Raw genomic sequence first — 27,732 nt, 5'->3', positions numbered from 1 at the left:
CGCAAACTGCAGCAGACCGACGCATGAAAGACAACCTAGGGTGCCTAGGGCTCGCAAAGCGCAAATGCTCGTCTGAAAAGCGCGCCAGCCTTCCTTCTTTGAGCATCTGGGTTTGAGGCTTACTTGTAGAAAAAAACAAGCAAAACAAGCACTAAAAGTTATTTGACGTCACATCCGTCCAGAAGAGCAACATATTCTCCTTTCCACTTTGTTCTTGGGCGCGCATGCGCAGTTCACGGAGCCGGCTCAGTTCAGGCACCGGCGTCCGGCGGCATTGTAGCGGCGGCAGCGGGGTTTCGGCATTATCTGCATTTTCTCTAACGATTCCCGCCGTTTATACAGCGAAGAGCGATGGACGGAGCCGCTGAGAGAGTGTCTGAAGCGTTTGACTGGAATGCCGATACAGAAGTGCAATTATTTCATGCGATGAGAGGGCACAAGCCAGTGGGTAAGTCGCGAATTGCTCACATGTGCTTGCAGGCGTAGTCGCACAAAGCAACTGCGGACGCCTGCATTGTCACGCCGCCGTTGCATTGTTGCAACTAGTCTCGTAGTAAAAGTTGCACATACGTGTTTCGTCTAGTAACCTCGTTTGTCCAGAGGACAGTTTTGGGTTTTAATGCAAAAACTGGATTATTCACGTTGGAACCGTAGGAGAGCGTCTCAGACATTACCCTCTCCTACGGTCATGTCTTTAGATTCTTGCAAATAGAGTTTTTCGGAGGTAACCTATATTGCGCGGCTGAAGAATTTTTGCGAACTTCATATAGGGTCCACAGCCATCGGCAAAGCAAGCAGTCCAAGTGTAAAGCCCGGAAGTTTGAGTATAATCCAGCACCGCACACATCGCAAGCGCAGCGTTTCCGATAGACGCTGGACGTTGTTGAACTCCCTCTGGGTAGCTCATTATCTTTGTTAGTTGCCGTTTTAATGGTCAAGACCCGGTTTAGCCCGTGAATTTGCAGCCTTCATTTGCCAATTCATGAAAATGTACAGTTATCAAATTTGAGCGTGAACATGGCAAAGCGTGCCGCACTGTACAATCAGCGCATAGCGAGCGCTGGCAGGGAGTTCACGTGCGAGATACGTGCAGTTAAAAGCCTTTTAAATGAGCGGATGCACTCCCTGGTATCAATGCGGTCGTCTAGGCGTGCAGTCCGCGTTAGTTAACCTACAACACGTGGCGATAACCGTTCAAGAAAAGCGCACGCTTCTGTATGCTACATGCCGATTGCGCAGCCGTAAGAATTCCGATGTGCTGTCCAACTTTCGAATTCCTGTGTTCCATTTATCGCATCAGATTATCGCTTTACGTACGTATGCGAAAGGCCGTTCAGTTCTGGCGCTTTCGTTTTCAGTTAGCGCTGTGCGTTCGACAGCAAGCCGGAGCTGGCAGGGAGAGCGTCCGCTCATTCACTGCTAGGCTGCGCTGACTGTATTGCGCGGCACGCTTTGCCGTGTTCACGCTCATAAATTTTGACTGTACCTACATGCTTGGGGCTGATTCCTGAAGAGCGTCGAAAAATGGCGGCGGCGCCGCGCAACCCTTCGCCGCCGTGCGCTAGCAAGCATAGATTCGTGAAATTACACCAGTTTTCTGCTGTCACAAGGCGAGAAAATGAAAGACAGCTACAAGTTTCAATAGTATACAGGAGAGCGCTGCATATTCCTGAATCGTGCAAGAGGGGTGCGCGTTGTTGCTGTGAGCTATGGACACTGTTGGTCTGTTAAAGTGATCGGTTTATAACTTGACGATGACATTTTCTTGAGTCTTGATTATATAGAAAAGGCTCGTTGCAAAGGGTAGCGCGGCGACACTTTCTATCCTCATTGAACTCGATCTGCATTGAGGTTTTCAAGGATTGAAGCTTCTGGGGCTACACGGCCATTTTAAATGACTATTGAGAAGTTTCCTTTACGTGTGTTAGGTGATGTCGAGAGCGGTGACACCTGCCCTCGAATGTGCTTGAAGATCGCTTGAGAAAGTGGCTTCGAGCCGAGCAGACTCGGGCTCAATTGCACTTGAAAGTTGCCGTGTGACAACCTCGATCTGCATTGAGTTGAATGGAGTTCAATGAGGATCGAAAGTGTTTGTATGACAGGGGTATAATTGCCATGCTTCATCCTAGCAGCATGTTTTTCCGGGCATCTGTGATCGACAAGGGCAGTACTTGGTATTAAGTGGAGCTGTAATACAGTTTGTGGAGTGCGCAGACGTTCTGGTGCCCTGCCAGTTTCCTGCTGGCCAGAACACAGACCGAGCACTTGTTTCCTTTGTCAAGCGGTTACCGCAATGCACGGTTCGATAATGCGCCATTACTTAATGCTTGCCACTGGCACGCAGCACGAAGCGATTTGACGGTAGAGCGGCGCACTTTCAGTAGCCCTGTATACATGGACTCGACAGCACCAGGTCGAATAAGTGAGATCAACCTTACTCGACCTGCTTGGCGTCTACATGAGCTTGCTTTTAGGAACTAAGCGTAGCAGCGGCGCCCAGCTTTGAGATTCAAAGTTATTATGCGAGCTTCCTGCTTGTGCCCATTCTATTGCCGTTTATTATCGAGAGCTTGGATTATTTTTTTATTATCATAAGCTTTTTGATGCCAGAGTTCCCTCTATTGCGATTCCCTGACTCGACAGTGTCTCCACATGCTTTTAGGCAAGTTAGTTAATCTACTCCCTGCAAGCGAGTTAACTTGACCCGCTCCACCGCCTACTTTATTCAACCTGACTGCGTATACATGAACCCAAGATTTTTTTTGCCTTATTCGACCCGAGTCTGTTGAGCTCATGTATACAGGATGCTTGGCTGCTGCCTCCTTGCTGTCTACTCACTGCCCCATCTAGGAAGTATAATTGTGCCAGACCCCGTTTTTTAAGACCATACTAGCATTAAGTACAATAAAATAACTAATTAAAATTGTGATCATACGTAGAGTTTCTGCTGGACAGGGTGCCGAACTCCCTTTTGCAGTGCAGAGGAACTATTTTGATGCGTGGCTCAGGAGATGCGAGCATCTATAGCATTTTTTGCTGGAACTGCACTAGAAAAACTGCATTGGAAAATACAAGCCTGCAAAGCCTTCAGTGATTTTCATAGTCTTGTGAGCTGTTTCCCTGGCAATGAGCTAAATTTTCTGCGATAAGCAGCATTGTCTTTGCAGTCCTTGGCCCATTGTGTGGTGTGTGCCATGAGTTGTTGCCACATACGGTTAGTGCTTCATCCTGGGTGAGTACCACTCCCAAAGCTTGGTTGCTGGCCTGATATTGCATCAGCCGTTGAAAGGTGCTGGTCATTTCTTTCGTTCTCTCTTGCACATGACTGGATTGCGATGGTGTGAAACGAGCATAGCCTGCGACTCCCGCAAACTGCAGGTTTGGACTTTTGTTGCGACTTTCCGCTAGCTAGCTTCCAACTCATTGTGCTTCTTTTTTTTCTTCTTCTTCTTTTTTTTTGCCATGACCTGCAGTGCGACACCGATATCCTCACCCGGTTGGGGGCCATGATGTTTGGTGTGCTGTGCAACACCACAAAGCATGCATGGCATTGCCAAGTCCGGAGAAAAGGGGATCCTGGGGGTTGAGCTGAGTGTTTGTACTTTTAAAAGGCCCCTTGGCAGAGGCAATGCACCACTTTGACTCCTTCTTCCTGTAGACAGCACCTCGGGCTGACCTGAGAAAATCTGCAGTAATTTTTTCTTATCTCTGTCTCGCAACTTTGCTGTCTTCTCCTTCTTTCTTGGTTTTCTCTTTCCAGGCAGCGAGAATTAACCTTCTGTGGCAAACTACACGGAATTCTGTCACTATTTGGTTATTATGATGTACAGCTGGTATGGCCAGCACTTGCTGGCAGGTTCCATTCCCGCCCTTATGTTGGCCTCAGTGATGGGTGGCTGCCGCCGTGGTCAAATAAATTTTTTTTTTTGTGGCTGCTTCTCTACCTTGCGGGGATCACCCTCCAAGCAAACGAGTACAGGCCGAAGCAATTTCTCAGTTTTTTTGTTGAAAGAAACAATCCCCAAGTACCATATAATCCATAGTCTGCAAAAAGAAAAGCCAACAAGAAAATGTCCAGTCGTTTTTTTTTTTTTTGTATAAATGCCTCACAGGTGCCTTAGGCTCAGCCTACAAAGTCACAAAGCTAGTAAGCAGGGGACCTCCTTTATGAACAAAGGAAGGACAGTATCAAACATGCACATCTATTGTGCACGAACATCTAGCACCTCTGAAGAGGTGAACATGAATCCAGGATGCAGAGAGATGTTCACAGTCAACCATATTGTAATAAGGTACTCAAAGCTCAGGATATTACAGAGGAAGCATTTTACTGTTTTTCTTTTTTTAATTATGTCGTCTCATTCCAATTCACTTTAATCTTTGGAGGAAATACAATCATAGACTTTTTGTGTGTTTTTAGTTAAGGAAATTTGTTTAGAAACTATATCCTTTAACGCATTTATTTCGTCTGTTGTTACACAAATACATTTCAACTTTGTTCTTGGTGCATGATAACTTTGGTAGCTTATGCACGACCAAACGACCCAGCCCTACACAACACAATATTTTGCTCAGAGACTTTTGGCAGGCTTTAGCACAACTCAAGACTGATGCTTTCTCCGGTGTTGTTCTTTTCTCATAGTCTCCTTGATTTGGTGACACTTTCTGCTCTTGTCCACAAATGTTTCGTCCTCTGCTCCTGCCATTAATGCTCTTGATTCAGTAGCCAAATTGAGGGCAAAAGGGCAGAAACGTGGCTTGACATGTGCACACTAATGCTGTGCAACATCAGTTGGCACCGGCTGTATGACACTTCCAGAAATGATGAATCAAGAATTTGGCTCCACTCTTTGTGTTATGTTCAGCAAAGTGACATTGGCCGACTGTCGAAGTCTCGGTTATTACGATTGTCGTGCGAATCCTTAGTTCGTGCATGAGGCTATTGCCATTCAACCCAAAATGTGTCACCAGATGTCCACCAGCTGCAGTGTTCCCAAAAAGAGTTACCTTATTTTGAGCTTCGACTTGGTTGGACTCGTCTGAATTGTGCTGACTTGTGTGGGCTGCGGTCGTGGAGTGACTGTCATAGACTAAAGGCTTAGATGGGCTGACCTATGACCTTGAAACCAGACATTACAGTAAGCACAGGTGCCGCTCACACTGCACATGTTGAATGCCAATGCGGCGGCTACTTAAGGTAGTATAGACACCAAATTTTGGTGCCATTTTTCTTCTCATTAGTGATGCATAAGACATCCCTGTAAATGGATCACCATGCAGCTAACTAAATAATTTTTAATTTAATTTTCTTTTCTCACCAACTTCGGTTTCAGCAGCCGAAAGATGACTGTGACGTCGCAAGGAAGTTGTACGAGGCATGAAAAAGTAACAATATAATTGCTGACCCTTTGCTTGCGATTCCTGTTCTTGTGGCAGGCTCGCCTTAGTGAATTCAAACGAGGCAGGAACGATCATATTACCTGGACTTGGTTTTTACATCACAACCATCACTTGGCTGTTGAAACTGAAGCAGATAAGAAAAGAAATTAGATTATAAATTATTCAGTTGATGTAGCTGAGTATCGCGTGGTGGACCGTATATAGCAATGTCTCACGCATCATTACAAATGATAAACATGAAACCCAAAAATTAGGTGTGATACGGCTTAAAGGAAAAAAAGAATCTGTCGCACGCTGTTAGCGATCACAGGTGTCATGATCACCCAAGTAATAGAAAAAACAAAAAAAGGCGCTTGCTTTCTGTCCATTACACAGTTAAGCTCCATCATGCTACATGTGGCCACCATGGTTGTATAGCACGTGTCAAACACTGGAAGCACTGCTTGCTAAAGCGTGACCGTGAAGTCGTCTCCTGCTTACACGAGAGCTGGCGCACTTGTGCAGCATGGAGTGAAATGGAAGTGCTGCACTGTCGAGTAACTGTAACATCACCTGTACTGGTGCATGCAGTCTGACTGGGGACACAGTGGCGCAGATGCAGTGGTGCTGCTCGAGCTACTGCTTTGAAGCAGCAGCTCAGTGTTGCTTTCCTAACACCAAAATCCTGTTGCACTTTGCAGGTGTCAACCGACACTTCCAGATGGCCTGCATTCAAGAGAAGTTTAGTGCATCTCTGAACAAGGAGGTATCTTCGCAAGTAATATGGGACCACTTGGACACTATGTATGACATGGCAGCTTTGGTGTGTGGCACTCTTTTTAAGTTTTTCTGTAAGCAGTGCAAGGCCTTGAGGTGAGGCCTTTGAGCATACATGTAGAATAGCATTTTCTTTCCTAAATGCTGTTCCATAGAATCATTTGTGGGCATAGCAAAGTCTACCAGCGGGAAAGCCTTCTTGCCGATTTATTTCTAGCAGATGTGAACATGGTTTGCATGTTTGCTGACAGTGAATGAACCAATCCGTGCATGCTTCTTCGGTGATCAGTGTTTCTGCTTGACCAGCAATGCAGCATACTGGGGGACAATAATTAAGCGCAATGCTAGGCATACATGGTTCACCAGCATCCCCGAGTCTGGGATGTTGTGCTGCATGGCAGGTATGTCCACAGACTCTTCACTAATGTCGGCTCTCACTGGATGCAGTGCTCTCTAATGTACCCCAAAGGTTTTTGTAGAAATCCGCATTTCTCTCTGATAGGCTAGAAAAACATCTGTTGAGAAAAGCTGGGCAAAGCCAGGGATGCCCAAATGGACTGTGCGTTTTCACAAAACATTGTGCTCCTTGTGACGACTGTCTTGCAGCATGAGTCCGAGATCCTGCCATTTCCCAACAATGAGTGTGAGTTCTCGCTGCCCGAAAGGGATTTCGGGGACCTCTTGGCCAAGAAGAGCGAGAAGACCCCAACAGACAAGGAATGCACCAAGAGGGCTCCGTCACCCGCTGCCAGGTAAAGCGATACTGTTCTCACCTGGTTCAGTTCGACGGTCATGCGCTTAACTTCGGTGCACTGTATGTGGATGCTTTGCTGATCTAGTCAGAATGTTAACGCCAGCAGTCACTGGAATAGAGGAAAGTGGGAAAGCGTAAGGAAATGTTTTTATTTGTAGATTTGAATAGTACAGGGGTGGAAGCGCTGCTCTGTTTGCTCCATTCTGCTCCAGACCAGCAGTTATAGCGACGTCACGAAGGCTGGTTTTTACTGCACAGTGAACCATTGTACTGCCTGAATGTGATTCAATCGCAGCAGGCTGATGGCATGTTGTGCATCCTTGATTTGGGAGCGGCAGAGGTATAACGCACCACATGCTGTGCCTGGTACAAATTTTTATAATCTAGAGAAGCATATTAGGAGCAATAATAATTGTTTGCAAGTGAATTTAATATGAGGCGCAAGCAATTGGAGGGAATAGTGAAAAAAATGCTGTTCATGTGACGTAGCCTCTCCTCCCAGCCTTTTCAATCGCATGTGGAGAGAGAAGTGATGCAGTTACCGCAAATTAGCACGAGCTGTTAGGAAACTTGTATAGTTGCATAAAACTATGAGTTCTAGTGCTTCTGCTATGAAAGCAGGAAGGTACAACACCATTGAGCCTGTTTATCAGTAACAATTCTGCAAAGCCTACATCAAACAAAAGCATGAGTCGTTTTGGGGGTGATGCACCGAAGGTGCCCATCACTAGAAATCTTCTCAAGAGAGTTGGGAAGCCGTATAGGGCTTATCACCAACATGCGGAAATTGAGGAAGTGCCAGTGTCTTTTAAAAAGAAAAAAAAAAAGTCTGAAGCCGATGGCTGGTGGAAAAAGGCTACCCTTGAGTGCCGACTATCCTTCTTGGAGACACTACTGACCAGTGTCCAGGAATTTATTGGCTCAGGAATGGGATCAGAGTGGCAGATTCATTTCTCTGTCAAGCCAAGTAAACAAAAGTCAATTCTTTTCAGCCAGCTAATTATAAAGTGGACAAGCAAGCATTGCGTTTGCTACTAGTCTGTTTGGAATCGTTGCTCAGATCAGCTGTTATTTTAGACGTTATGCATGTTTTGGCGATTTGTGTTGTCAGGCACGCATGCATAGTTGGACTTTGAATAAAAGGGATATAAATTGCTTGTCTTTGTATGTCAGGTATATAAAATTGCGAATAATCAAGGCATTTGACCTTAGATACATGCTCCAAAACATAACGCAAGTGCTCCAAAAGTGCTCCAAAATGGCATTATTACTACTCCCTGAGCTGCTCCAAAATGCTAGAGCCTGCTTCAACCAGTGATAGTTGGGAATTTTTAGTGCACTTTTTTTAACCCGAAATGTAATTAGTTAAAAGAAAAAGCAACCACATGGTGCCAGGGGGATGTGAATCCACAGACGTCGGCCTCATCCATTCCTCTCCTAGCTGAACTAAGACAGTGGCTGTCCAGTTTTCTCTTTTAGAAGGTATGCAATTGAGCAGAGCTAGAGTAAAGGGACCAGGTTTGAATGATCTAAAAGCACACATTGTTGAATGGCTCAAATAAACTGTTTGCATCTGATTAGCAATTTATATACTAAACGAATATAGTTGCCTATGAAAACTAAACAGCAATTTTTTTTTGTGGCTTCATCAATTCGTTTGCTTTGTGCACTCTGTAATGTCAAAGAATTGCTCTAAAATTGTAAGGTCTGCAGTGCGACGTAGTAGCAGGGATTTTGAGGATGCTCTCTCTGCCTGTGGAGCATCCTTAAAATGCTAAAGTTCAGCGTACTTGAAGAGTGGAGGAAGCACTTTTATGTTGATAGAGAAATGTGTGTAGGTGTTCTTGATGCCATCCCAAACTGAAACACCAGTGACTTGCAAAGCAGTGTCTGAACCTGCGCGACGACTGGCCAATGCTGTCGGAGAGATGGCATGAATGTTAAGCGAAACAAACTGTACTGCGGGGCTATATTTCTGCATTTGGGGGACTTGTGGCCATCGTCATGCCTGCCACAGAGTGTGCAGTCACCGTTGTTCCATGCAATGCAGGGGAGGTCTGTTTTGGACGATTGCTGGATTTGGGGGATGTACTTCGGCATGAACCCTGTCCAGATTAGATGGTGCGAGCCCACCCATGTCTGAATTAACTTACATGGCTGTCAGCCGGGACTATACTTTTGCTTCTAATTTCGAAAACAACAGGGTTGTATCAAGGAGATTCTACCGTATAACGAAGAGGAGCTATAGCATCTGCTTCTTCAAGGCAGACCCGATCACTGTGCTTCACAAACTAACGATGTTCTTCTGGCTGAGACATTTGCTGCCAGAATTCTGCATAAGGGCACAGTGGGGTTCAAGTGTTCAGAGATCCTGAATCAGCTCTCTTCAGGGCTGTGCATTGTTCATTCACTTAACCTGTGTGTACAGATACTGGAGAAAATGAAGCACGTGCTACAAAGCTTTTTAGCGAAGTTTCGGTCGGCCTTCGTGAGCCGTACAAGTAATGCCAACTGGTACTTATTTTGAGACCAGGTGAAATATATAGAGGAATACAGTCGAGCCCACTTATAACAATATTCAAGTGCCACAGAATTTCCATTGTTATAAACTGTTTATACGAAAAAAAGCATAACTGCAGAGAGGGGTTACGGACGGCAAGTGACATGCGAGCTCCGCCAAGACATCGTTTTGGTGGCCCCAAAGGGGTCTTGTAAAAAATATGAGAAGGTTGCCGCGGCTGCCCCTCAGAGAGGGAGAGAAAGACGAAGCTTTTATTTAAAAGCAGAGGAGATCGGAGCACGCAGGCCCCTGGGGTGAAATCGCCGCAAGTATCTCGCCACGTACATCTCACTGGCTTGCACGAGAAAACCCCATGTCCGTTAACCTTGCTTGCCTCACACGAAGCGTGTCGACATCCTTCTCCATGGCATCTAGGTACACCAAGTAGTGCAGCTGAAGGTCCCTCGCGAAAACAAAGCCCCAGAGGGACTGAATCAACTGCAGGGCCTCTTGCGAGAACAACGTTAAGGCAGCCTGCCCTATCACGTCGCCGTCACTGTCGTTGTCAGGCGCCTTGTCGAATGCGTTTGCGCCCACTGTCAAGCGAGGACTTTTCTTTGTCGAACTTCTCAGAGGAGCGGATGGATCGTCGACACCGTCGGCTGCGATAGTGCGTACTTCTTCGCGATACTGCACTTGTTGTCTCCAAATCGATAGCCGTGCCGTGCACTTTCTTTTCACCGGCAACGTTGTCCGATAATCAGCGGATGGATCAGCCATCTTGGATCGTCGACACCGTCGGTTGCGATAGTGCGTACTTCTTCGCGATACTGCACTTGTCGTCTCCAAATCGATAGCCGTGTCGTGCACTTTCTTTTCACCGGCAACGTTGTCCGATAATCAGCTGATGGATCAGCCATCTTACGTTTCGGCGGCGATTCAAACGAGACGAAGAAAGCGCGTGGCCAGGAACGACTTCGACGCAATCAACTTGCACAAACAACCAAATCCGTTTGCAGAACTGTGCAAAATGACGGGCGAGTGGGTGAGTGAGCAGATCAGGGTGGCGCAGCTCAGAGCTATGGGCACAGTCCGTTTGTGTTCCGAGGGGTGGAAGGGGAGAAAGGCGCAGGGGAGTAGGCCAGAAAAAAATTTGGAGGACGCTTAAGCTTCGCCTTCAAGAGTGGAACGCGATAGCGTTATTGCACCTCGTCGAGAAAACTTGTTAAACGCAAGGGTATTGGGGCATCCTTGCACCGGTACCCGCGCGGCCCGAAGGGGAGAAGCGGATGAGCGAAGATAGTGATCTAAAGAAAGGAAAGACGCTTGATTCTACAACCCGTGAGGGTGCACGGCGAAACGTCAGGGGCGAATGGCGCGCCACGTGTCGGGGCAGTGCCGCACATTGCGAGGAGGGGTTCTTCTGTGTTTGCCGCAAGATGGCTCTGCATGTGCGCAGAGCGCAGAAGAAATGTAGCGGAAACGTACTTCGCTACTTGTGTAACTGCGACTTCTGTAAGTAACATGCTCATAATGCGCCTTTTGCGCGAGGATGTGGCGCCATTATGCGGGAGCGGGCGGGAAACACATTGAGCGGCAGTGTAGCAGACGACGCGAAAGCACACCATACGAAATGGCCACGCCAACGCTGGTAGAAAGTGAAAGCTTCCCCCCTTTTTTGGCCTCGGAGCGGAAAGTAGTGACAGTGATTGCAGCATGTCATGTTCACGCAGTATGGGGGAAGGTAGAGTGTTTTCACAATCCACTCATAACGCACGTACGCATATACTATCTTCGTATTGTAAGAGCGTGTAGCGCGGGTCGTGTTCGACGTGAGAGACGCTCTCAGCGTGCAGGTTTTCGGCAGACAGGAGAGCGTGGGGGCAGAGAGAGAGAGAGGGAGGGATCTCAAAGGGCAAAGCAGCCAGGGGTTTGTTGATGCTGCAGAGCTAGGTGGAATCGTCTCCTGTGACTTTGAGCGGCGCATATGCGCGGAGTGTCTTGAGTTACCGAGCACAATGCGGTCACCGCGGCGCCGGCATGGTGCAATGGGCGTCGCTTCCTCCTCGCGTCATCTACAACCGTGCAGCTATAGGATTTCATCCACGAAGATCGGCAGAGAGTCACATGTACACACCCCGTGAAAAGGGCATTGTCCCGGCCGGAATGCACACCTGCAGGAAACGCGCTGCATTTTTCTGGCAATGGATGATTCAGAGCTGTAGCCGGTTTCTGGCCTCAGGAGTCAGAACGGATGTGGTCGCAGTGGTGAAAAGGTTCTCGGTGCGCAGAGAATGGTCATTCTGTTGTGAAAGGATCTCCAACGTTCATTTCTGCCTCCGCCGCGATTTCTGCGGAATCAACAACTTGGTGACACATGTGAATCTCCTACATATCGGATGCGCATCTCGGTCGGGAACCAACCCTGTTCTACGTCCAGAGCGATCCACTCTGCAAGTGAACGAGCATGAACCCTCCAGGAGACTCATTTATTGTGCCGGGCGGTTTCCTTGCCGTTGCAAACGGTTGGACGAAGACGATTATCAAGCTCCCTAACGAAGTGCATCTGATTGCGTACATTAAAGGAACAAAGTCCGGATGCTTTGGCGTGCACGAAGGCGAGCCTTTAATCAAAAAAAAAATACTGTGCGTCGTGCAAGTGTCAAGTGCGTCATATGCTCCGAGTGGCAAAAACACAGATACTACAGGTATGTATGCATCTAAGCGAAATAGGCATGATGAAAAGTACCTACTGGAGTTTTCACCCAGGCTGTAGCGCACCAGTGATAGCTGCAATGAGGATTTCTTCGGTGCATGATTGCTTCAGTTGCACCGGGGCCTGAAGGCGATGTATTTTGTCCCTTCTTATCTTTATGTGCGAAAGGGCTAGGTAGCTTAGATATCACAGGCAGCTGTGTGCGCTAGGCCGTAATATTTAGCATGTTTTATCGTGACTGCCACCTCACTAACAAGAAAAAAAAAAAATACGCCGTTTTAATGCACTGCCGTTCGCCAGCCTCATGACCAGCTCAACCACTCTGCTCGCTAACGGCGGTGCATCACAACAAACACCCTTTTTTTCTTCTTTTTAGTCAGGCGGCAGTCGGGATAAAACATGCTAAATATTACGGTCTAGCGCATACAGCCACCTGTGATATCTGCGCTACCCGGCCCCTTCGCACATAAATAAAACAAACGACAAAATACATCGCCATCAGACGCGCCGAACAAATGCTCATTGCAGCTATCACTGATGGGTTACAGGCTTGGTGCTAACTCCGGTAGATACTTTTCATCATGCACATTTCCTTTAGATGCATACATACCTGTAACGAAGTGTTTTTCGCACGAGCACGCAGTCGGCTGCCTAGGTCGCCCATTCACGTCTTGCCCTAATCCAAGCTTGACGCCGTTGCAGGTCGCCGAAGGAAAGCTAACAAAACGCGTCTAGCCTCGAGAGTGGCAGCCGTAAGCGGCACAGGCATCGTTTTACCGAGGCTGTGAACGTGACCTCCAGCCCCCGTGCGTTGGCTATGAGTGGGGTGACGAGAAGCGCCGTCGACGCCGCTCAGTGTGTTTTCATCAGTCGCCACTGGGGCTTCGCGCATGCGCAGAAAACTCGCGCAAAAGGTGGATTACCAATATACACCACAGTATAACATTCTACGGCACGTTTCTAAGGCAACACCGCATTCACTAGAAGCGCTTTTGTACCGCTTTCAAGCATCGAATTCGTGGCTAAGTGGTAGCGTCTCCGTCTCACACTCCGGAGACCCTGGTTCGATTCCCACCCAGCCCATCTTGGAAGTTGCTTTTTATTTATGAAGTGCATGCCGGGATTTATCGCTCACGGCCAACGCCGCCAACGACACTGGCTTTTCTGCGACACGAGCTCCTTAACGCTGCCGCATTAACAGGTTCTACTGTATGAGCGCACGGCGGGGAGGGTGCAGCAGCTGGGATTTTTTTTTTTTTTCTTTTCAAGGATTTCGCATTCAACTACCTTTTGGCACAGAGGGTGCAGCAGCTGGAATTTTCTTTTTTTCTTTTCAAGGATTTCGCATTCAACTACCTTTTGGCACAAGAACTCGGGAGCGAGACTTAATTGTTATAACCGATAATGTGGCAAGGGGGCATTGTAGTAAGCAGGTTATTTTGCCATAGAAAACATGGTGGAGACACCGCCTTTTACCGTACATGGTGGAGACACCACCTTTGACGTCGCCATGTTGGGGCATGCTCAGATAGGCCGGGCTATGGAGCTGCGGCCCGATTTCTTATTCAGCACGCGCTTGCACTAGCAGGCTCAGCTGTGTACCGTTTTTACACACATACTCGCAATCCTGAGCGCTTTTTTGCTCGAAAAAAAAAAGTGAAAGCTACTACTGCTTGCTAGCATGCGTAGTTTAAGAGGAAATGTCTTTCGCTGTCTCGGATGTTCAAATGCGGTGATTTTGATGACTGGCTGTTTTTATAAAGCAATGCATTTTGCATTGCAGGACATGAATGAGTTTATGAGGTGCATAACATTCAGTTGCGTCTATTGCTATAGATCAACAACCATATGTACGTTTCAGGGAGCCGTATATCGAAAATAATTTGTATTGCAATGGCCCATCATAAACCGTACAAAAGACACAGCAAAAAACGATGCGTAATCAACTTTTGACACGTGTCGCATGCTGATGCACACAGCATTTTATTCCAAAACAATCCTCATTAAGACTTTGAAGCTGATTTTGGATGCACGCCTAGGAGACATCTTTTAATAAAAGTTGGCGCCAGCTACAGTTTTGCTGCCGTACTCATCATTCGATTTTTCTGGCTGACTTAGCCAACTGAAGTAAATGCGCAAGCGCATCGTCCTAAACCGCTCTAACAGTCTGTTCATAAGCTTTGGGTGTTCCACGCAATCAACCACTGGAAATGGAATTACGGTTTGTTCGATAAGGTATTTATAGGATTTTACTCGACTCTTCAAATGGAAGATGTCGTTTTGTTTCGATAAATTTTTACACACAATCAAACAATGTCGGGACAGCCATTGACTTGAGGAGCCACCGTCCATGCATTGTGTTTGCCCTCGAACTGGCGTTGAAATGAGATAGGCGACGAAACAGTCATTTTGCGTATTTTGTAGTGTGCACGCAAATGAATGAATTTATAAAAATTTTATGGAAGCAATGCGATGTTTACATGTACGATTGCAAAATTTTTCCATGGATGCCAAACAAGCGACAGCACTAATTCGGGTGTCAGGCGGTCAATTTAGCTTCACCTAAATTTGGCTTAACCTCAGATGAGTACTTGCGGGGACAACAGGATGTGAACATCGCCTCGCGATGCGTAATTATACAGGGAAGGAAAAGCTGCATTCGAGATGAACTTTTGTACTGCGCAAGAACCTTGCTTTCTCACGACCGCTTTCACAAGATGATGCCGCTACACCTTCCAGCTCATGAGAGCAGTTTGAGACTTGTTGAGCTGCCAATGCTTAAAACGACCTACAGTGAAAGCTCGTTAATTCGAACCTCGATAATTCGAATTTTCAGATAATTCGAACTAGACTACTTGGTCCGGTCAAGCTTGGAGATATGTGTATAAAAAAACCCGTTAATTCGAATTACGCGCCGCCGCGTCTGGGTGGCTTAGCACACATCGCGCGACAAAAAAGAAAACGCCTCCGCGATTGGAAGGCATAATTAGAGGTTGCGCACGTCCAAAACGGGACAGATGGAACCAGGTAAAACCATGGAAGAGTGGGTAAAACTTAAATGGCGCCATGACTGGCGGCGTTGGAGGGAGGGGAAGGCGGCCGCGGCGGCGGCTGCCAGCTCTCACTTCTGCGCAACCTCCGTAGCTCGCAACTAAATACTCGTATTCCAACCCTGTTAACTTGGAAATAGGGATAAGTACTGTCATAAAAGGCTATGATCTCGGACGGGCACTATGGGTTAATTTTTTTTTTTCGATAGCCATTTATCCTTCCACCTATCAGTTGTCAACAGAAGCACGCGAGTCAGTCTCGTTCGTGACGGCAGCAGCTTTTAGCGCCGTTCGTTCGCTTCAAAAGCCCCTTGCTGCTATGCACGTTCCAGTGAGTGGAGTGGCAGTAGACAGCGCCCGCCCCAGTAGCTCATAGCATGATAACGCAAACATACTGAAAAGGCGGCTTGCACAACCGGACAAGCGCTGGCACTTTGCCAAGTTCGCTTCCTCCCCACCCTCCCCCCTGCTGGAGCTAAAGTCAAAAGATAAACACGCCGTTATTGCTGCCCAGCATCTTGGCGCACTGCCAAGAAATGTGGACAGTGACCGTGCGAAATGGAGGGATGAGCTGACACTTTTTTTTTTTTTTTTTTTTTTCAGATTCGTAGGCACAAAAATCGGGGCTGAGTGGGTTCATTATGCGAGGAGTTCCTTACACAACTAAATACCTAAATACCCTAAATACGGTACATTTACTGTAATACAAATGGTCCTTGTCAGTTTTTTCGAGGCCATTCGATAATTCGAACATCGGATAATTCGAACTTTTTCCCCGGTCCCGTGAAGTTCGAATTTACGAGCTTTTACTGTAATTTTCATGAGAACCCAACTTTTTATATTATTGCGAATCTCAAAAATCTCGCGTAAACCTGCTCCTGTGTATAATTAAAAAAAAAAGAACAGCTTCAGAGGACCTGTTATCTGTTTCGTGAAATGTTGTACTAGCGATAAGCACACTTGCCAAATTCCAGTGCGGCCAACTCACGGGATGTTTTTTTTTTTTTTTTTTTACGACCAAAATAATTGTTACAAACTGCGTTTTACTTCCTACTCTGTCGCGAGATGATATGCCATCCGTCGCTCTCTATTGTATTATTTCCCGTGAAGGAGAGAGAGAATGGTAATCTATGTGAATCTGAAGCCTCGGCGGTTGCCACCAGATTTCAAGATAGTGTGTAAAGGGGAGCGATCGAAAGGGCACAATGGTGCATTCCTTTGACAAATACCAGGCTCGACCTTCTCCACATGTTCTTGGTGCGGCTATGAACAGAGAAAGGCAGATCCTCAACAACAGATATTATTGTGTGACACTACGCGAATGATATTAAAGTCGAGTGTCACTCACTGACAGTTACACTAAATTTCCCCGACTACAACATAGCAGACGCAATTGTCCATATATTTAGTTTATAAGCCCTCACGTACGCTGAAAATTAAAAAATTTACACTTAAAACACAGCGCGCTACTCCCGATGCCAAGCAATGCGACGCTTTCGCCTGCTTCAATGTTGAAGAAGGCAGATCAAAATCTGGTGCGCACACAGTGCTATGTGGGGAAGCCAAAAACCGCAAAAAGCTCGTGATTACAAGCAGATGGGTGAAGCGGCGCGAGATAATGTCATTCCAAACAGAAGTGCGTAACTGCGTTAGACGAATACAAAAATATCTTTTAAAACTCTTTCGTATAAACACATACAGACCGACAAGAAAGACTACACGTGCACATACGCAAGCGCTTGTGTGTGTTTGTCATCTTTCTAGTGGTCTGTGTCTGCGCTAGACCTTTCTACACAATCTGAATGCACCTATTCGCTCAAAAGAAATCTTATGGATGCAGAAAAGCAGCACAGGTATTGTGGCTTACTTCGCAGATCTTCGCGTTGCCATTCGCCGTCCAGTCTTCACGCTTCACTTTTGCGTCCCATACATTTCCCCGTCTCTTAGCCCATTGAAAACGAAAATATCTGGCTCCTCTTTTTCTTTTTCTGAGCCAGCACACAATGGAACACAACAGCCTGGCATGCTAGTTTTCGCGACTAAACACAGTTCAATTGCCCAGCGCACAGCGCAACTGCTTCGCACACTCCGCACCAACGGCACGAAGGGACTTGCCCCAAGATGGCGAGCGTGGCGAAAGCAGCGGCGGGGGGCATGCCAAAGGGTGTCGCCACCCTGTACGGCGGCGCTGGTATCGAGGCACCCTATCTAGTACCAGCTCCTAGCGCCACCATGAAGCTATGGTTTATTACGCAGTAGCCAGCAGGCCTAGCCGCCTGCGTTGTTTTGTTGTGTGTCGTTCGTGGGTCGGTCGTTTGTGCGTTCGAGTGTGCTGGAAGTTCTTTTTTATTTTTATATATGCCGCGGATTATCTTATTGCGAAGTTTGTGCGAGAGCGATGATATTAGCCAGTGAAGTGCCAAGGAGATAAGAACGCAGCCGCTTTCACTGCAAGAAATCGACGCAAGGAAAAAGCAATTCGGCCTCTACAGACAGGTAGCATTGCCCCATCGACTGCCGCAATCATTTTGAAAGACCTAGACAAGATTTTCAAACTTCAGGGAGCATTGTAGATGAGGTCATATCACATGGACTTTCATCGCTCGGTGAAATCACACATGTGACGAGATGTTCTGCAAAGTGGAAGGTGTATGTGCTGTAGTGGTGTAATGTATTGCACGGTCGTGTTTGCTGCACGCGGCAAAAGAAAATAACTGATTTCTTCAAATAAATCAGCTTTGGAGTTAGTGCAACATTTTCATTTGAGGTTTTGCTTGTCTAGACACGTGCCCACTGGCATATAATTGCAGATTTTTTGTTACAACGATATTTCAAAAGAACGAATGATTTTTTGAGGTCCTGCGGGATTCGGTATATCGAGATTTGACTGTACTAACTGTGCATATTTCGAAGAAAATCGAGTTGTGGCGTTTCTGAACGTGTTGTATGTAGCTGAGTGCCATTTCATCACCATTGTTTGCTTTTTGTTTTGTTTTTCAAAGAATTGTGTACTGGTTTATGTGCTAACATACCTCTTAAGGTATTTGAATAAACAAAAAGAAAAGTATAGCCAAGAGAAAAAATAAATTATCAACCATTTGCAGGACATGTTTCAAGAGGTGTACAAACATCGCTGGTAGGTGGCCTCACATCATAATGCAGCAGCTGCGAGCGCATCTGATGTAGACAGCTCCGCCCAGCGCTTTTGAGTTGTACACTGTCGGTGTCACTTGATGGGCGCGTGGTGTCTTAGTTTTCAGTTTTGCTTCGCGCACGGCCTTGCTGACTGCTGCAACGTTCGTTCCCAATGTGCACACTGGTTGCACTTTCAATCTGGCCTCAAATCAACGAGGCGGTGTACGAAGTGGAACTGACAATGGTCCGGCTGCGTGCCTCTCTGGGCCTCTGACCACACCAACAGTGCGACGCAAAATGCTGGGTGGAGCGATCTGCTTTAAGATGTGCTCACTGTCGCTGTGTCATGGTGCAAAACTGCCCATCGGGGTGATATATGTGTGCCTCTGAATGTGTGCATAAACGTTTTCATTTGAATTTTTTTTCACTGCTTTGTATTTAGAGGACAAGTTCCAATTCCGCAAACACGGCATGCCCCCTAAACATAAATGTGAAAAATTAACACTGTTAATTAGCAAACTAGAGTGCTACGCCTCTTATCTGGTGCCCAATGTAGCCCCCAATACTACCCTAGAGCTAAAATAAAGCTGAAGCAAGTTCTTTTCCTATGAAAATTTTGGACCCTCTGAAAAGATGCCTGGTATTGTGTACTAAGCCCCTCAGGTTCCTTGTAGCACAATATAAAGAGGTTTTACATGACTAGGGGAAATAGTTTGGAATTCTCGGGAGCGGTAGTATAGACATTAAATTTGTCAGTTGCGTTTATTTTTTTTATGTGTAGCGCCCAGGTATTTGCAGATATTTTTTATTCACAGCTTTCACATGCAGTTTTGCTACCACTGACCTTGTTAAAAAGCTGCATTCATAGATTCCACATTTATGCAGCACGTGGCTGTATTCACTTTGAGGGAGCTGCATTGGATATCAAGAGTGTACATTTCCTCATGTACAAAAAAGAACTCTGTTTATCAGTATGTCACATTTGCAGCTATTTACCAGCACCAATATTTTGAATGAAATGAAGATGGAAATCGAGTGAATGTTGAGAGATTAGTGACTACTAGCCTGTCCTTTGTCTTTGCTGCCTGTCCTAAATCCTGCAGCATTAATTAGCTTGTTCTTAAAGTTTTGCAACCTCTGGTGGTCCGCTGCCAACAAGCTGTGCAAAATGTCTGTCAGGGGTTTGTGCTTAGAGCTGTTTTTGTGAGATCAAGTATAAACACTCGCATAGCTTGTGTTCTTCATCTTGAACTTCATCTTTGCAAACAGTTCTGAATGCGAGCCTCATTTTTTATGTATGACATAGTGGAATTGAGAAGTGCAGTGTGTACCTGCACTGCTATCCTTTTTGGGGATAATGAGACAAGCCAGAGTTAATTGTGCACAAGGAAGAGGGCTGCAAGGGGCGTTTCAAAAGTTTCGAATCCTGGGCAATTTGTTGTACTAAAAACTCCTTTACCTGGACTTTGAGTGACAGGAAAAACAGGCCAGAATTATCGGAATGTTTATTTTGAAAATTCTCCCAGAAAGTTGCCAAAAATGATTTGCATCATGCGAGATTTATTTGATAAAAAAACTGGCCACTGGTTGTTTGCTTCTGCAATGAAAACTGTGCGGCAGCAGCGATTTTTTTCATGCCGACGTCAAGTGCTTAACTTGACATATCTGTCTGAAATTTCTAAGCTACTTTGGCCCCCTGCTTTTGAAGGTTGAAGTGCTGGTCTCTGTTTTAGAGTCCCACTGTTCAGCTTAGTTACTCTGTATCGAGGGCCTCTCATGGCATAGGACACTTTGAGGGACTACAGAGGGTGGTATTATCTCAGCTTCATTTCCGGAATTCTCACTGTGAGTCGCATGTACTTGGGGAAGGTTTCCTGTTATGGGGAAAAGAATTCAGATACTGCTTCGCTTTTTTTTTTCTTTTGTTAAGGCAGTCACTTTGTTGAGAGGAGAGAGCAAGACACTACTGATGTTGTTAGGCCATTTTGTGAGCCACCCACCATGGAGTCCAGAATGGGGACAGGACAACAGATAGGTAGTTCTAATAGTTCTAACTGGGCTGACCACTACAGGGGAAAATTGGCAGTTGCCTTTTCCTGTCCTCCCCTCCGTATTTTGGTTTATCTCCTTTCTCAGCACTGTCCTTTCTCCTCCTGCTTTCATGTTTTCTTTTTGTCTTTTTTTTAATTGGTGGCACGAGTTGCCTTTGGTATAACTACCCTGAGTTATAAGCAGATAAATGAGGGTACTCGTTATAATACATGAAGGAAAGAAGCCGACAGTCGGCGAGGCCAAGGAAAGCATTGGTTCTGTTCCCACCATCGGCACATTGTTTTTCTTTCTACTTTGTGTTTATTTATCCTTTCCCTAAACACATTACATTACTAATTTACGTGATTATGAAGTAAAAAATAAAAACAAAGACAAAGTACAATCCCCAATGCTTTCCTTGGCCTCGCCGACTGTCGGCTTTTTTCCTTCATACCCTGAGTTATGCCATGTTGGCTCATACGTACAGTATACAGCTGTCCTGGCTTCCTTCTGTGCTCAAGTCCTATCCCCTTTCTGGATTTCACGGTGGGTGGCTGGCAGCATGGCCTAGCAACGGCAGTATGTATGAAGTCCTCTTCTCAACAAAACAAAAAATGCAGACCAAAGCAGCATCTCAATTTTTTTCCTCAAAACAAGAAACCTTCCCCAAGTATCACATGACTCGCAGTGAGAAGCTCAATGCCACCCTTTGTAGTCTTTTTTTTTGAAGTTTGCAGTTTCTTAGTTCTTCACAAATGTCCTAGGCCATGAGGCTCTGGATACAGAGTAACTGAGCTGGTCAGCGGGAGTCTTCTGCCGGGACTCCAAAACAGAGACCAGCACTTCAAACTTCAAGAGTTGCCCCGCCGGGGTGGTGCAGTGGTAAGACGCCCGACTACTGTGCCGGAGTTCCCGGGTTCGAACCCGACCTCGGCGGCTGCGTTTCGATGGAGGCGAAACGAAGAGGCGTCGTGTGCTGTGCGATGTCAGCGCACGTTAAAGATCCCCAGGTGGTCGAAATTACTCCGTAGCCCTCCACTACGGCTCCTCTTTCTCTCTTTCCACTTTCATTCCCACCTTCCTCCCTTCCCTTACGGCGCGGTTCGGGTGTCCACAGAGCAAGTGTGACAGTTACTGCGCCTTTCCCTTCCTGTGAACCAATTTATTAATTTATTATTATTAAACTTCAAGAGCCTTCTGCAAGATTCGGCCGCATTCCAATAACTGTCAGTGCCCACAGACCTTTAAACACTGTCCATGGTGTTATACTGGGGTATGACATTCTCTTTCTCACTGAAGAAATACTAGTACTTTCGGAACAAAATGGGATCACTGTACACAAGATCAAAATCTGAAAGGGCAACAAAGATAACCATGAGGCGCATAGTTCTAATATTTAGTTGTAATGTTCAATACCAGTAAGCTCTTGGACTCCATCGATGTAGGTTACATTGAAGTAATCGTATGACTGTACATCCCGAACCCAGGTGGCATTTCAGGTGCCTAAAACTTGGCCATGGCTCCCAGAGTTGCTGTGGCCGGCAAACATGTACACAATGGACTGCAAACAGCCGTCAATCTGTTGAATACTACACTGCTCTAACTGTGAAGGGTACCATGCTCCATACTTGCTGACATGTCAGATGGAGGAAAAGAAATGATATTAGCTATAAAGACAAAGGAAAGAATAAATCTGAAAGAGGCACGAAAACATACCTTCTGGCAGAAGGCACATTTGTGTTCACAGCAAAGTCAAACTATGCCTGTCAGGTTTTGTTTTCTAATACAGTAAAATGTCATTAATTTGGCCTTCAGGAAAAATTCTTGAATTACCCGAAGGTTTGAATTATCGAATAATTCTAAAAAAAAACTATTTTTGCTTGGAATACAGTTGTGTGTACACTTGTCATGGAAGCTAGGCAGCAGTGATGCTTTTTCCCGGATTTGTCGAGTGCTTTGTTTTACGCACCCTGTCTAGTGTTTCTCCACAATCGCCTAATGCCACTGTGGCCTCAGGGGGAAGCAGTGGTGCCTCGTTACAAGTGTCTCCTTTGTTTTATAGGGGTGCTTCATTGCATGGACTGTGACCATGCGGGGAAGCATCCTCAACAATTCAGTCTACTCTTAAGAGGAGAGGAGGCACGTGGATGCAAGAGAGAAAAATATGAGCAGGCATTTGAATGGCTCTACACCATCCCGAAATGAGACTAAAAGGCCGGTGGCACGCACTGCAGTGTCTTAAACGGTGTGACTGGCCACGGTCACAGAAAGTTGCCTCAGAGTGTAGCAGACTTGAAGCCCAGCCAAAGCGGTGGGCAGGTGGTTGGAAAGGTGTGTGGTCGTCCCGAGGGCTGCCAAGTAGGCTCACTGGAAGCATTGCTATTGTAGTCCAGAATGGGGTTGCATTCAGTGAATCAGCTTCAAAACTAAACTTGAAGCCATTGCAGTTACCGCTCTTCATTTTACAAACGATGGCAATATGCTTTCTATAGAATCTTCAGCGACACTTAATCATAACCTTTCTGGTCTTGGAGGAGCTTTTAGAACAGCTGCCAGAACCATATCCGATGGTTTGCGATTTTAATGCCAATTTGTCGTCATACTTTTTGCCAAGTTGCGCTCTTCGAAAAATGAACTGGTCTAATGTGAGTGCAGCAGGAAACAATAAACTTAGTGCAGTTGCAGAGTGTTGGGTGGTATTGTTTTCAACTGTTTTCTTTTACCTGGATCTACTTGTGCTTTGTGTGATGGCATGCTTCTACTCTTGCTCTCAAGGGGCTTTGTCATTTCCTCTTGCCCAGGAGGTCCCCCTTAAACAGTTTGTGCTGAAGAGGTAAAAACGTATATTCTAGCTACTGTTTGTTGTCCCACAAATGGCACTAAATGCATTACATTCCTGGTGCACAAGTTTGATGCAAGCTTACAGTTTCAATATGGAGCACAGTAAGAGGAGTGTACAGTGGTTCTTTGGTATGGAAAGAGTTATTGAGAACCTAGCATATTTTCTGGTTTCTCGCAGGTCTTCCACAGGCGGGAAATCTCGTGTGGATGACTCTACTGCACCCAAAAAGCCCGAGACTACTGGTGGAAAGACTCAAAGGTGATGAGATGCCGCCAGATCTTTTTCCATACCCTGTACAGGTGAAATAAGGCACAAGCCGGAGTAGTGTTCAAGCAAAATGTTGCTATTCCTCCCCCTTGGTATTACTTATTGCAAGTACTGCAAATTTTGTTTACACTGCTGTATGCAAGCATGATCAGTCTAAGTACTGGGCGCCGGCATCCTTTAGTCATACAGTCAAATTTCGATATAACAAATCCTGCGGGACCGCAAAAAAATCATTCGTTATTTTGAAATATCGTAATGAAAAATTTGCAATTATAAGCTAGTGGTCAAGCCTACGTATGCAAATGACATACCTTGGCAGTGGGCAGTGGGCGTGTGTCGACAAGCAAAAGCTCAAATGAAAATGTTGCACTAACTCCAAAGCTGATTTATTTGAAGAAATCAATTATTTTCTTCTGCCGCGTGCTGCAAACACTACAGCACATACACCTTCCACTTTGCTGCACACCTCATCGCATGCGTGATTGCACCGAGCGATGAAAGTACAGACTTTGTCCATGTGCAAAAAATAAAAAAAGCAATAAAAACATAAGAGTTCGATATGACCTCATCTTCAATGCTCCCTGAAGTTTGAAAATCTTTTCTCGGTCTTTCAAAATGATTGCGGCAGTCGATGGGACAATGCTACCTGTCTGTTAAGGCCGAATTGCTTTTTCCTTGTGTCAATTTCTTGCAGTGAAAGCGGCTGCGTTCATATCTTCTTGGCAATTCACTGGCTAATATCATCGCTCTCGCACAAACTTTGCAATAAGATAATCCGCGGCAAAAAAAAAAAGAAAAAACTTCCAGCACGCTCAAACGCACAAACGATCGACCCACGAATGACACACAAGAAAAAAACTCATGCGGCTAGGCCTGCTGGCTACTGCGTAATAACATGGTGGCGCTAGGGGCTGGTACTAGATGTGCTGATTTTGATAGCTACAGCCCACGGACCATACACACAGAAACGGCGGTTTCTGTTTCTCGCGAGAATTGCAAGCTCCGGCACTATTAATTTTAGCTGAATTCGTAATACAGTCAACGACCGATAATTCGGACTCCACGGGGAATGTAAACCAGTCCGAAATATCGAATGTCCGAAAAAACGAATGAAGCAAAAAATACCTGTTTATTTACATTTTAGGGTGCCTGTTTCGGGAAGAATTTGTCGATGCGTTGCTGCACGCACTTCCGCTTACGTGCAACTCACTGCACCACTTTCACCGCACATTTTTTTGAAGGCGAGGTCGAACCGCTTTTTAAAATTCCTGAGCCAACCGTCGCTGAACTGAAATCCTTCGATGCCAAGCCGCAGTGCGAGTGTCTCAGCCTTATGCTTCAAAAGGTGGCCAGAAACAGGAACACGCTGGGCGACAGTAGCGTTAAGCCAGATGTTCAACGCTTCTTCCAACTTCGGGTAAAGGCCTTGTCGCAGCCTTTTCTGTTCAGCTGTTGTTGTCTTCTCCGTGGCCTCAAGAATCTTGGACCTATTCTTCATATAGTCCGATATCGTTTGCTTGGAGATGTTGAACTCACGGGCAACTTCGACTTGAGAACGGCCGCTCAGCACTTGCTGTATTATGGCTGCTTTCTTCGCCATTGTCAGCGTCGTGTATTTCCCACGTTTCGCCGCCGTCGGCACGGACCGCGAAGGCACCGTTGGCGCCATTTGCCGTGGCCTATCGTTGTCAAACTCAAGAGAAACGTTGTCGTATGGTCACTTGAAAGAACCTAGCCTAACGCTACTCACGCACGAGGCACCGAACAAACGAGCACAAACTGGTGGCCGATGGCGAAGACGCGGGGAGGCCAAACATGCCCGAGGGCCAGTCATGCGGAGTGGAGCGCCGCCTGCTGCTCTCCCGTTGCAACTGTCCTGTCGCACCGCCGCCTCCGTGATCAGCTCCAGCAATGCCGACGGCGCACCGTTCGCCGATCACGGAGGCCACAGTCGCTTATTGCGAGTAGGCGCCAAAGGAAGGCGCTCGTCTCCTTTCTTTCTTTCTTTTTTTTTTTAACTAGGAACGGCGGCGGGGGAAGCGCGCGCATCGAGGCACCCTGTTTAGAGTCCGGATTATCGAATATAGAGCCGGAGGCTGTCCGAAATATCGGTCGTCCTTACACATCATGTTTATGGGGCCAGTGGCGGTGCCGCAGAGCTGTCCGAATAAACGAGCATGTCCGAATTATCAGCGTCCGATTTATCGGTCGGCGACTGTACTGATGTTCCAGAATTATAGAAAAAGAAATAAAATATGTTCGTTATTCTGAAATATACGCTATTTTGAAATTCGTAATTTTGAAATAGTTTTACATTGAAAACAGCAAATGTGCCGGGGATTCTTAAAGAATTTGTCAATTTGAAAAATTTGTTAATGTGGTGTTCGTAGTAACAAGCTTTCACTGTACTGTATAAGAACTTAAAACTTGATTTTTTATGCACTCGAAACATCGTAAATTTGTTTGCTCTATTTTGGCATTTGCGTGATGTTTTATTAGTGATTTGTTTGGACCAGCTCTGCAGTGTGGTTGCGTGCATATTGAAAGCTGTGAATGTGCCTTCTCTTGCTGGATACGTATTAATTTGGAACAATGGGAAATGTAGGTCTGCAGGAGGCAAGTCCAAAACAGAGGCGCCTGCCACGTCATCCCGCAAAACTGACACGGGCCTGGCCAAGCAGAACCAGGCAACAACTAGCAGGGTGAAGCCAGAACATGCCCATGGGAAGGTCAAGAATGACAGTACGCCTAGCCACAAGTCTCGACTTGAGTCTCCCGCTTCGGGACCTGGCAAGCCACATAGAACTGAAAGCAACAGCAGCAGCAAGTCATCCAAATCGGACACCAAGTCATCCAAAGTGTCCGAAACAAAGTCTGAGAACAAGAACCAGGATGCAGGGACAGAGAAGCACAAGCAGTCCAGGGACTCTTCAAAGGGCTCTAAGGTGGATGGCAAAGCAGAAGGCAATCTCAAGGCAGAATCCAAGGCTGAATCCAAGACAGAGACAAAGGGAGACCATCCGAAGGTGGAACCGAAGGGTGCAGGAGGCTCCAAAGGCGAGAGCAGCACAACTAAGCGAAACGAACCCTCGAAGGGGAAGGAATCAGGCCGCAAAGCTGAAGGGCGAGGCGGTAAAGCGGAGGAGGACGGCGCTTCTGTCCCAGGTAAGGTGCCTTTCTTGTGCGACTTGTTATGCTGCCAACATTAGGCCTTTTGCTTGAAGTGAGAGCAGTGTCAGGTGACGTCTAGTCCTGTAGGACGCTCGCATAATTACTGCACATGTCGTTTAAATGCGCCTGCGGTCAATGTTGCTAGAAGAAAAAAAATTATAAGGACTGTTACGGTACTCCTTAAAGCAAAATTTGAATGCAGCTATTTAAGTGTTTCTATGTTATATTCAGGCAAAGAATGTGAGAATGCTTGTAAATATCCACGTGAAGTTACAAAACTCTTTTTTTTATCTCACGAGACAGATTTTTCAGTAGGGAAAGACGCTTCATCGTGGCTCTTCTTTCTCTTCTCAGAGATTCTTTTTTGGCTCATGGCTCTTTTGCTTGGTTGCACCGGCACCAGTGGCGACGCGTTTTAACCACTTGAAGGTAAATTAAGAGGTGTGCTCTAAAACAGAGGCTCACTACTCCCCACACTGACCAGGGAAGTAGTGTCCCAAATTGAGGTTGGGAGAAGTAATGATGCTGGTGCACTGTCTGCCATACAAATTACAAAAGCATAGAGCGGTCGGTATCATTGCCAGCCTTAAGGGGACATGGCTCTTTGCGGCCGAAAATCGGTCTAAAAATCGATTTTTTTATTTCTTCATTTTCACGGTCCCGAGACGTTTCCACAACTACCTGCAAATTTAGGTTCAAAAATACCGCTTCTTTCGCACGTTACAGCGCTCCAAAGTTGCGAATCAGAACGTTTGCCCCTTTAAATTGAGGTCAAATCGCACCCAGTTTTGATTGGCCGCAGATAGAGAAATGCGCGCTCCACCGGCATCGTTTGGTCTCGTTAGAAAGATCGCGATTCAGGCTATTTCCATGCCACGATTGGTGTCCGCGAGCGAACACCCGAAGCGGAAAACAAGGCGACAAATTTGCGCGAAACGCGCGCTGCTATTGGGCTCCGAAAGCACGTGACCCAAACGACCACTTTTGGTTGGCTGCCGGCGTCTGCTGCTTGCGGCTTGGCACCATTTTGAAAAGGTTGCGTAGTTAGGCTTAGCTGGTTTAGAGACATTCCGTTGTCATGACCACGGCGTAAAATGAAAATTTAGGTTT

The 27,732-nt window shown here is 46.3% G+C and overlaps 1 protein-coding gene across 1 annotated transcript in view; it reads left to right on the top strand.

Moving 5' to 3' along the window:
• Nucleotides 1–218: 218 nt before the first annotated feature.
• The window catches only part of LOC146171647 (uncharacterized), a 50,574-nt gene continuing 23,060 nt past the window's right edge, over nucleotides 219–27,732 (top strand). The window contains exons 1-5 of the mRNA XM_084586438.1: nucleotides 219–448; nucleotides 6,081–6,202; nucleotides 6,763–6,908; nucleotides 23,362–23,442; nucleotides 26,057–26,616. Coding sequence (XP_084442564.1) covers nucleotides 352–448; nucleotides 6,081–6,202; nucleotides 6,763–6,908; nucleotides 23,362–23,442; nucleotides 26,057–26,616 — 1,006 coding nt within the window. The 5' untranslated portion in view covers nucleotides 219–351. The remainder of the gene's footprint in view (nucleotides 449–6,080; nucleotides 6,203–6,762; nucleotides 6,909–23,361; nucleotides 23,443–26,056; nucleotides 26,617–27,732) is intronic.

The sequence above is a fragment of the Amblyomma maculatum genome, unplaced genomic scaffold (assembly GCF_055883805.1).
Source record: "Amblyomma maculatum isolate TAMU_Amacu unplaced genomic scaffold, ASM5588380v1 scaffold_19, whole genome shotgun sequence".
NCBI classification, from domain to species: domain Eukaryota; kingdom Metazoa; phylum Arthropoda; class Arachnida; order Ixodida; family Ixodidae; genus Amblyomma; species Amblyomma maculatum.
This window is presented reverse-complemented; position numbering and strand designations above follow the sequence as displayed.